The sequence below is a fragment of the Erithacus rubecula genome, assembly GCF_903797595.1.
Source record: "Erithacus rubecula genome assembly, chromosome: 6".
NCBI classification, from domain to species: domain Eukaryota; kingdom Metazoa; phylum Chordata; class Aves; order Passeriformes; family Muscicapidae; genus Erithacus; species Erithacus rubecula.
This window is the reverse complement of record NC_136688.1, coordinates 9851481-9860816: the sequence shown is the minus strand read 5'-3', so window position 1 is coordinate 9860816 and position 9336 is coordinate 9851481. Positions and strand designations below refer to the sequence as shown.

Here is a 9336-nt window from a genome sequence, read left to right as displayed (position 1 = left end):
GCGGAGGGAAGATGGCGGTGGTGGCGCCGCTGCTGGCGCTGCTGTGGGGGCTACCCGGACTCTGCCGATGGCTCGCCAGGCCTTACTACCCGCTCTCCGCGCTGCTCGCCGCCGCATTCCTGATCGTGCGCAAGGTCCCGCCGCTCTGCCGTGGGCTGCCCTCGCAGCGGGAGGATGGCAACCCCTGTGACTTTGACTGGGTGAGGCAGCGCGGCCTGTTCCCGCACCCCCGGCCTGTCCCCGGCGTTGTCCCCACATCCCTGGCCTATTCCCGGGCCTGTCCCCACACCCCGGCCCTGTCCTGGCTCCCCTCCTGCTCACACAGCGCCCCAGCCCGGCTTAGAGAGGAGATGCCCGCTAGCCCCTGGGGTTGCTCTGCAGTGTTCCCCTACAGACAAGATGCCCCCCAAGGCACTGGTCGAGCCCATCGCCGCGGCGCAGCCCCTCTCCTCCCTGTTCTCTCCCGGGAGGGGCGGGGGTTCTGATCTCTGCAGGGCTTTGGGGCCAGTAGGGCCTGGCACGGCTACAGCTCCTTGTGCCAGGCCAGGCCAGGCGTGGCTCCAAGGTGTCCTGGACACTTGCAGCTCATGCTGTCCCTTGTCTGTGCCAGAGGGAGGTGGAGATCCTCATGTTCCTCAGCGCCATTGTCATGATGAAGAACCGGCGCTCCAGTGAGTCTGGGGGACATGGGGGGCTGGGGCTGCTTATGGAGCCTCCTTCAAGGAGCTGGGTGGGATGGTGTCTGGAGCACCAGATCCAGCCCTTCCTGAGGTTACCCCCAGCCTTCTGGGGGAATCTGGCACCATCCCTTATTCCTGTCTCTGCATTGCAGTCACCGTGGAGCAGCACATAGGGAATATCTTCATGTTCAGCAAAGTGGCAAATGCCATCCTGTTCTTCCGCCTTGACATCCGCATGGGACTGCTCTACCTCACACTCTGCATAGGTGAGCCTGGATGTCTTCCTGCCCTAGATTTGCCTTGTCCTGGCCCCCCCTCGCTGCTCTGGGCTGGAGGAGCTCTGTCCCAGGCCCAGCCTGGCTCTTCTGGCACTGGGGGACTCAGGGTGTTGTCATTGCAGTGTTCCTGATGACCTGCAAGCCACCCCTTTACATGGGCCCTGAATACATCAAGTATTTCAGTGACAAGACCATCGATGTGAGTATTTCCCCAGCCCTGGGGGTTTTGGGGGGCTCTGCCCACCACCCTCTAACCCCATGCCCCTGTGGCAGGAGGAGCTGGAGAGGGACAAGCGGGTAACGTGGATTGTTGAGTTCTTTGCCAACTGGTCCAGTGAGTGCCAGTCCTTTGCCCCCATCTTCGCCGACCTCTCTCTCAAGTGAGTGGCACCCACTGAGATCTTGGTGGGTAATGGGTCCTGTGGTCCTCTGTGTCCCTCACAGCCACATGTCCCCATCCTGCCCAGGTACAACTGCTCAGGACTCCAGTTTGGGAAGGTGGATGTTGGCCGGTACACGGACGTCAGCACCAGGTGTGGGGAGCACAGCCTGGGCAAGCAGGGCCCTCTCTGGGGCAGTCCCTGTGACCCTCCAGCCCCCTCAGGCTGCCTGAGGGTCACTGTTGGCTTGTCCTGACACAGATACAAGGTCAGCACCTCGCCTCTCACCAAGCAGCTGCCCACCCTCATCCTCTTCCAGGGGGGGACGGAGATCATGCGGCGACCGCAGATCGACAAGAAGGGCCGGGCTGTGTCCTGGACCTTCTCTGAGGTGGGTGGGACCCTCCAGTCTTCTGTTCCCCGGCCCAGCCTGTGCCTGGGAAGAAGGGGGGAGCACGAGGTCCCAGTGATGCTGATGTTACCTCTTGACAACAGGAGAATGTGATCCGGGAGTTCAACCTCAACGAGCTCTACCAGAAGGCCAAGAAGCAGTCCAAGCCGCGGGAGGAGGGGCCTGAGGAGCCCCCCGCCGTGCCAGCGGCTGCCCCTGAGGAGGAGACCAAGAAGGACAAGTAGAAGCTGCCCTGTACTGTCGCCCATCACTATGTCACCATCACCCTGGTGGCACCGGCCCCGCGGGCCCGCCCGGCCCTGCCCGGAGCCGCTCTCCGTGGGGACTTGTCCCGGCTGAGCCCCGGGAAAGCAGCGGTGCCCCCCGGCCCCGTGCGGGCAGGGCGGTAGGAGGGGCCCCGCCTCGGTTAATGCTCGCTCTCATCCATCGCTGACAATAAACGGTCTGTGCCGTGCCCGTGTCCGTGTCCGTGTCCCCCATCCCGGACCGCGTTTGGGGGCGGGGCTTGCCGGGGGGCGGGGCCATGCGGAGCTCCCGCGCCCTGATTGGCCGGGGCGGGGCGGGCGGAACTCGAGCCCACTGGGGGCTGCGGTGCCTCTCTCGGCCCCGCCCCTTCCTGCCCGCTCCCGGCGGTGCGCGCTCCCGGCACGTGGCCAGCGGCAGGTAGGCGGCGCGGGCGCTCCGGGTCCCGCGTTTGTCCCCTCCCTTCCCCAGGGCCCCGCTTCCCTACTCTCCCTAGCCACACACCTGGGGAGCCGCTTCCCGCCCTCCACAGCAGCATGCCAGCGGGGACCCTTATTTCCCCCAAAGGCGCATGGCCGTGGACGGGCTCTTCCTGGCCCTCTCCCACAGCAGTGTCCCCATAAAGACCCACCTTTCACTTCCACGACAGCGGGGGATCCGAGATCCCTTCTCATCCCAGAGTGGCATTTCTGGAGCCCCCTTCCTGCCCCGGCGTGGGCTCCAGCGCTTGAGCTCTCCTAGGATGGCTCCCCGCGGGAGGAAGCGCGGAGCCCAGAAGCCGGCGACGGCCGAGGCACCGGAGACAGCGGGAGCCCCGCAGAAGCGAGCGCGGGGCCAGCCCCAAGACGAGGGCAGCGCCGGGGACATCGGCCCCCGTGTGGTCATCGAGCACTGGTGAGCAGCCGAGGTGCCGGGGGTGGTGTGAAGGCCTTGGGTGCCCCGCGGGCCGCTGACCGCCGTGTCCCCGCAGCAAGAGCTGACGCGTGTTCGGGCGCAACGCGGCGGCGGTGAGCGAGGCCCTGCGCGGGGCCATGGCCCACCTCCCCGTGGACATCAACCCCCGGCCGCCGCGCAGGAACAGCTTCGAGGTGTCCCTGGTGAAGGAGGACGGCAGCAGTAGGTGCTGGGCTGGGGGGTGGTGGGGGCTCCCCGGCACCCCTGATCCCATAATCCCGTATCTCTGCAGCCGTGGAGCTGTGGAGCGGTATCGGGAAGGGGCCGCCCCGCAAGCTGAAGTTCCCCCAGCCAGAGACCGTAGTGGAAGCCCTGAAGAGCAGCTTGGCATAGAGGCCAGGTGAGCGGGGATGGGGCTGTGATGGGATGGGACAGGGATGGGACCGGCAGGGACCAACTTTCCTCTCTCCACAGCCGAGCCAGGACCAGCGCAGGTGTCACGAGCGTCCATGAAGAGGCGAGACCAAGTGGGGGGCACCTGCCAGCCCCAGTCCCGTTTCTGATGTTGCAGCTCTGCCACTGCCAGACCCCTGGCTCCCTCCACACCCTACTGTCCCCCCAGTCTCCAATAAAGTTTAGTACTCCACAGCATAGCTCCAGCCCTTTATTCCAAGCACACACAGTCTAAGGGGTGCAGGCAGTGGTGGTTGGAGACACAGAGCCAGCCCCCCCTAGGTGAGGACATCCACCTCCTCTTCTGACTCAGATGAGGGACAGGGCCAGAGGCAGACTGTGCCAGGGGCCAGGAACAGCTCCCCTGTCCCCACATCCACCTCCTCCTCAGTGTCACTTCCAGGGGTCCCTCGGGGTACTTCTTGCTGGGACACAGGTGAGTCGCCATGTTGCTGCATCCCATTCGCACTGGGGGGCTGCTGGGGTGGGGGGCATTCACTCACCTGCTCCTGTGCAGCCACATCCTGGGGGGGCTGTGCTTCTGTCACCCCCACATCACCCACTGGCACTGGTGGAGGCACAGAGGGTGGCTGCACATCCCGCACCACTTCCCAGCACCCCCAGCTCTGCACCTTCCGCAGCCTCATCCGCCCGATGGGGCTGGGGTGTGCGTGCTCCAGAGAGCGTGACTGCCTCTGGGGGGACACCCCAGAGCTGGCACTGCCAGGCTCGGCTGTGTCATGTGCCACCATGGGGGAGACTTCCTGAGTGGAATGCAGGCAGGAGCGGTCGAGCTGCCGCCGGGGTCCCAGTCTCACCAGGCGTCCTCCCCAGAGCTGCAGCGACTCGAGCTCGGTGACACGGAGGCGGCGGGCAGCTGCCAGCACCTCGTGCACCTCCTCCTGCGTGACCTCCAGCTCGGCAGTGTAGAAGAAGTGCACCAGCTTGCGCAGCACCCCGATTTTCAGCCCCGCCAGCTCCAGCACCACCCTGCAGCCCCGGGGGGGCAGCTCCCGGCCCAGCTGCTCCATGAAGAAAGGGCTGCAGACGGAGAGAACACTGCAGTGGGCCACCACTGCCTCGCCTGCAAAGCAACAGTGGCCGTCACCGCCCTGCAGCCCTTCCTGCTCCCCCCAGTCCTTCCGAGCGCGATCCAGAGACCCTGCCCTCAGCTCCCCAGGCGCTGGCCCCTCCCTCGGCAATGCTGCCCACTCACCCTCAGCCCACAGGACCACATCGCAGAAGACGTCGGCTCGCTGCTGCTGCTGGTGGAGGTGCTGGAAGGCCGCGCGCAGCAGGCGGGTGCTGCGGTACAGCAGCTGCGGGGCGGCTGGGGGAGAAGCCATGGGCGTCCTGCAGGGACACACAGCGGCGTGCTGGGCGCTCGGCAACCAGCGCCTGTCTGCTCTCTTCGGGCTGCCCCAAACGGTTTGGAGCGGGGATGTGCTGGGGCCGGTGTTTGCAGAGCCCCGTGTGCTCATGCCCGGCCCGGTAGCGCCGCGCTGTCCCCCCGACCCCCCTCCGGCCCCGCCGCACTGCGCTCCGCGCGCCCGCCAGGGGGCGCCACAGCGGGCGCTGTGAGGCGGCCGCAGGCTGAGGCGCCCCGGCCCCCGCCGCCCGCCCCGGGCCCGCCGCGTACCTGCCGAGAGCGGCCGCGGCCGAGGCGCCCCGGGGGTGCGCCCCGAGCCCGCGGTGCGGACGCGAGGGGCGGTGACCGGGATCGGGGCCCTGCGCGGCCTCGCCTCGCACCCGCGGCCTCACGTGGCGCGGCGGCCTCGCCCCGCCCATTGTCCCGCCCGCCACCGCTCGCAGCGCGGCAGCTAATGGCGGCGCGGCGGGAACAGCGCCGGGATGGCGGCACCGAGGGGCACCGGGACCGCTGCTCGGCGCAAACCCGCCTGCTGTCACCGACCCCTTCCCGCAGCCCTCCCCCAGCCGCGGTGCCCCTGCTCTGCCCAGGCGCTGGAGTCGCGGCTCGTGTTTTGACGTGTGATGGCGCCTGCGCTGAGCGCAGCCTTGGGTGTGGCCGCCTGGGCTGCCCCTCATCGCTCCCTCGTCCTCGTCGGGCCGTGGCGCGACAGCCCGGCCGGGGCTGCTCGTGGTCGCTGCAGCGGCAGCACCGAAGAACACGAGGTCGATAATGGGAAAGGTGATGTCTGTAGCACTTTGTGTCTGGAGCAGCTCTGGGTTCAAGAGCTCAGAGCCCAGCGATGCACCTTGGTTTGGATTTTCAGACTCGGCTGTGTCCTTGTGTGTTTTCATGCCCCAGGATTCTGAAGGGGAGAATTGGTGGTGCTTTGGAAGCCATGCTTCAAGCAAGTGATGCTGCCCACTTAGTTTGAAAGTATTTTACCACTTTATAAAGCACCCATTGTACAGACATCTGCGTCAGTCACTCCACATACGCGAACAAAGATTATAATCCATCCTCATCGCCTGGAGACAGTGGCTGTTCCTACAAACAACCCAAGTGGGTGGAAGTTTCAGGAGCTGCAGAAGGACAGGAGCCTGAATGTCGCCATAGAGTTTAAATCTACAGAGTCTTCAAATGTGGTCTTGCAGAGGGATTTTCATCTGGTTGGACATGTGAGGGTGGTTTTTCTTCTCTGTTTTTGCTGCGTGCAAAATGGACACAAACCAAGGAGGAAAGTGGCTGGTGCAGGGCCTGGGCCAGCGGCCTTTGAGGTCACTGGCAGTCTGTCACTGCCCCCGGGTGGCTTGGAGCCCAGCCCGGAATACCAGGGGATGCAGCAAAACAAGTCATTTCATATCAAAGTGCTATCATATGTTCATAAAAATAGAAGGAAAATAGAGATGTTTCCTCCCCCACCCCTTGCAATCCTTTGGAATTACAATGATCGGAGTTGTTGCCTGGAAAGCCTGACCTCACTGGGAGTGCATGGATCCAGATGCCATGGGGTGCCCTGCGACACACAGTGGGACAGGGGGAGCCCCATTCCACAGCGAGCAGTGCTGGGGTTTTAATGTTTCAACACTAATCCCTGTCAGGCAAAGCTTCCACTCCACTGTACCCCAACAGCTGCAGCGCTGCTCCCCCACCACCACCAGTGGCCTCATCTGCCCTTAGAATTCACTGATACTCGAATTGGCATCCCAGCAGCCACTCCCATTCTAGGTACACAAGAGGCCTTTTATGAGTGTCATTTTTACTAGTATTCAAAGCCAAATAACACAGAGTGAAAAAATCACCAGCAGCCTTTTGTCCCATTGACCTCTCTCTCTAAACTCCATTTCTGCTGCCAGATTTTCCTGGAAAAAAGTATGGGACTGCAGTTTTCACTGCGAAATATGTCGGACCCTGAATCTTTCTGTCCACTTTCAGGTGTTCAGAGGCTGCAGACCTGCAGCACAGCCAGTGTCCTTGGCCCTTGGTGCATGGGTGGGCACAGCCCTGAGTGACTCAGAGGGTTGGGAATGTCCAGCGGGGCTTATCTCCTGGTGGGATTCACTGCAGAGGGGAAGGCAAGGCCTAAACTATGCTGGCTGTTCAGGCTCCCTCTGCTATTGATAGGAAAAGAGGCCTCCTCACAGGAAAAATCCCATCTTTCCAGTGTCTCCCAAGCCCTCAAATCAGCAGTTTCTGTGCCAGTTTCTGTAAGAGAAAGGAAATTCCCATCTCAAGTCTCATAGCCAGGATCATTTTCAGCTATGTCCCCTCTGCCTGTGTTGCAGGGCAGGACTTGCCTCTGAGTCCCTGCTCTCCAGAGGGACCTTGGACCCTGAAAAGTGGCAAAAGGCATGGATGAAGGCAAGACCTGAGGCTGGGAAAGGAGAGAAGAAGGAAAGACTGTAAGTGGCAATAGATCCTTGTGGGTCTGGGAGGGAGGGAGATTACTGTGCACGCTTCAGTCACCCGCACATTTGGGCAAAAGATGTGGCAGGAATTTGACAGTCTGAGGGCACGATGGGATGCAGCCAGGCTGAAAGCAGGATGGTCTGTGGGCATGGAAGAGCCTGTGAAAGAGCTTTGTGGCCTGGCATCTCCCAGTTGGAGCTGTAAAGCTCCATCAGGCCCCGTTTCCCTCCTTCTCCCCCTTCAGCGCTGGCGTCGGACGGATGAGTCCCTTCATCCCCCTGGTGCCACACTTCCCCTCGTGCAGGGAGGGACAACAACCTGTCGGGATTCCCATAGGAAAGGGGCTGCGGAAGGGCCTTGTTATCCTGACCTGGAACAATGCAGGCCATCCCCCTGAGCTGCCTGCGCCAACCCGGAGACAGCAGCCTCCCCTTCCTCCTGCCCTCGGCCGCCGAGAGCACGGGCCTGCCTTGTAAACAAATTGTCTTGCTCTGTTCCGGTGGCAGCTGCACTTCTGCGTGTCTCATCTGGGAAAGGCATCAGCTCTAGGATGAAAGGGGATGTGCAAGATGTTATTACAAGCAATTACTGTAAAAGAGGGGAAACTTTCTCATGCTTGAATCACATCTCTTCCCAGGACGCAGTGGGACAGACTCCTCTGCCCCAGGAGTTGTAGTGAAACAAGAGTGTGATCTGCTGCAGAGTGAGCTGAAGCTGGAGGATCAGGGTCCAGCCTGCCTTCCAAAGTAAGCATGTGCTGCTGGGTGTTCCAGCTGCTGAGGCAGGGCTAGGGCAGGGCTGGGGCAGGGCTGGTGCCTGGATAAACCCTGTGCAGCTCCATCCTGAGGACAGGAGGCACTCGTCTGGCATCAGAGCTGTGTTTGTAAGAGCACCTTTAGTCTTTGAAGAGGGCAGAGGGAGGGTGTGACTGTGCCAGGACCACGCATGACCCTCTGAGCCCCTGCTGCCCCAACTGCCCAGGCAGAGGCCTCGAAGGATATGTCACTGGGATGGAAGAGCAAGGTGTTTCTGGTGTCTTTTTCCTGAAGGAGAGCTGTCCTTTGGGAGGTGTCAGGTGGGTGAGACTCTTCTTTTTTGAGAGCTCCTCTTCTCCCTCCTTTTCCCTGAGGCTGAGGGAATGCATCCACCTTCCTCCTTGTGTGGGCCAAGAGGAAGGAAAGGCAGATGGGGATTATTTCTAATCTGGGAGCAGTTCTCACTCGAGGTACAAGGTTGAGAGGGGATCCAACTTGCTTGTTTAGGGTGACCATGAGGATGAAGGGATGCAGAGAGAAGGTCTCACTAGCCTGCTGTGGAAAGGAGAGACCCTCTCTTCCCTGGCAAGAGTGGACCAGCTCTCCCTCTGCTGCCAGCTGGTTGGATGGCGTATTTTACAAACCAAACATCAGGGAGGGTTTGGGGGTCCCACGCCCTGATCATCTCCCCAGATGCGCCCTTTGTATGCATCAAATCCCATTTCGCCTCATTACACCTTCCTGCAGCACCTTTAGTAACCCCACCCAGCTCAGGATCACCTCCCTCACACCTCCATCCACAGGCAGCTATCGCATCCTCCCCACCTCCCAGTGCATACTTACCCCAGGAATCACCTGTCCCACCCAAAACCGTCCTCAACGCTTTGCTTTTCCTCTGTCATTATCTCACTAAGAGTTTGGCAGTCAGGAGCACGCAGGGTTCTCCCCTGTGCACACCAGGCAGAAAATTGTCACCTTCGGGGCACCTGGACTTGTCCCAGGTGAGCAGCCCGGAACACGCGGTGGGCTGGCCCGGCGTTAGTTCCTTGCCTGCCAAGGAAGGGGAACCTCTCCAGCACTGAGGATGAGCTGTGGCTGCGGGCCCGCCACAGAGGGGACGCAGAGGGGACCGGGTGACCTCCTGGGTACGTACTGCCCATCCTGCCATGGAATCCTGCTTATGGGCAATTTGCACCCTGCACAGGGTAACCTGTTTTCCCGCCGCTCCAGAGGGACAGGCCGGAGGAGGCTCTACCCCGGGGTGCCCCAGAGAGCCCCTTGCCGCACCATGCCGGGGCACACCCGGACCTTGAGGAGGAGCTGGTCTGCTCCCGGGCGGCATGGTCCCAAGCTGGAGCCCATCTCAGGGTAGATCCCGGTTTGGAGAATTTTCGCCGTGGGGTAGATGCCACGGGGAAGGTGCA

General features: G+C 62.2%; 3 protein-coding genes across 6 annotated transcripts; 2 read left to right on the top strand and 1 right to left on the bottom strand.

Moving 5' to 3' along the window:
* Positions 1-11: 11 nt before the first annotated feature.
* TMX2 (thioredoxin related transmembrane protein 2) lies at positions 12-2210 on the top strand (the record flags this gene model as incomplete). Its single annotated transcript, XM_079308769.1, has 8 exons — positions 12-200; positions 611-671; positions 833-946; positions 1081-1157; positions 1232-1338; positions 1426-1491; positions 1600-1729; positions 1834-2210. The coding sequence occupies 8 exons, from the start codon at positions 12-14 to the stop codon at positions 1972-1974; spliced, it is 885 nt and encodes a 294-aa protein (XP_079164895.1). The 3' UTR covers positions 1975-2210.
* Positions 2211-2364: 154 nt separating this feature from the next.
* Positions 2365-3538, top strand: SELENOH (selenoprotein H). Of its 3 annotated transcripts, none has more exons than XM_079308753.1 (4): positions 2365-2413; positions 2735-2887; positions 2964-3109; positions 3180-3538. In XM_079308753.1, the coding sequence occupies exons 2-4, from the start codon at positions 2736-2738 to the stop codon at positions 3278-3280; spliced, it is 399 nt and encodes a 132-aa protein (XP_079164879.1). In that variant the 5' UTR covers positions 2365-2413; position 2735; the 3' UTR covers positions 3281-3538. The 3 variants fall into 3 exon arrangements, with proteins under 3 accessions (XP_079164879.1, XP_079164878.1, XP_079164877.1); XM_079308752.1 differs by having other exon boundaries at positions 2643-2887; XM_079308751.1 differs by lacking the exon at positions 2365-2413 and having other exon boundaries at positions 2482-2887.
* On the bottom strand, positions 3539-9238 carry BTBD18 (BTB domain containing 18). 2 transcript variants are annotated; one of them, XM_079308750.1, is made up of 3 exons: positions 8756-9238; positions 4557-7315; positions 3539-4424 (listed from the first exon to the last, which is right to left on the bottom strand). In XM_079308750.1, exons 2-3 carry the CDS (start codon positions 4819-4821, stop codon positions 3619-3621), a joined length of 1071 nt encoding a protein of 356 aa, XP_079164876.1. In that variant the 5' UTR covers positions 4822-7315; positions 8756-9238; the 3' UTR covers positions 3539-3618. The 2 variants fall into 2 exon arrangements, with proteins under 2 accessions (XP_079164876.1, XP_079164875.1); XM_079308749.1 differs by lacking the exon at positions 8756-9238 and having other exon boundaries at positions 4557-7902.
* Positions 9239-9336: the final 98 nt, after the last annotated feature.

Excerpts from the sequence above, each read along its gene's own strand:
- BTBD18 (XM_079308750.1), bottom strand. The coding sequence starts at position 4,821 with ATGAGCACACGGGGCTCTGCAAACACCGGCCCCAGCACATCCCCGCTC. Across the intron at positions 4,425-4,556 it reads TGTGGTCCTGTGGGCTGAGG|GCGAGGCAGTGGTGGCCCAC; the intron begins GTGAGTGGGCAG and ends GTTGCTTTGCAG.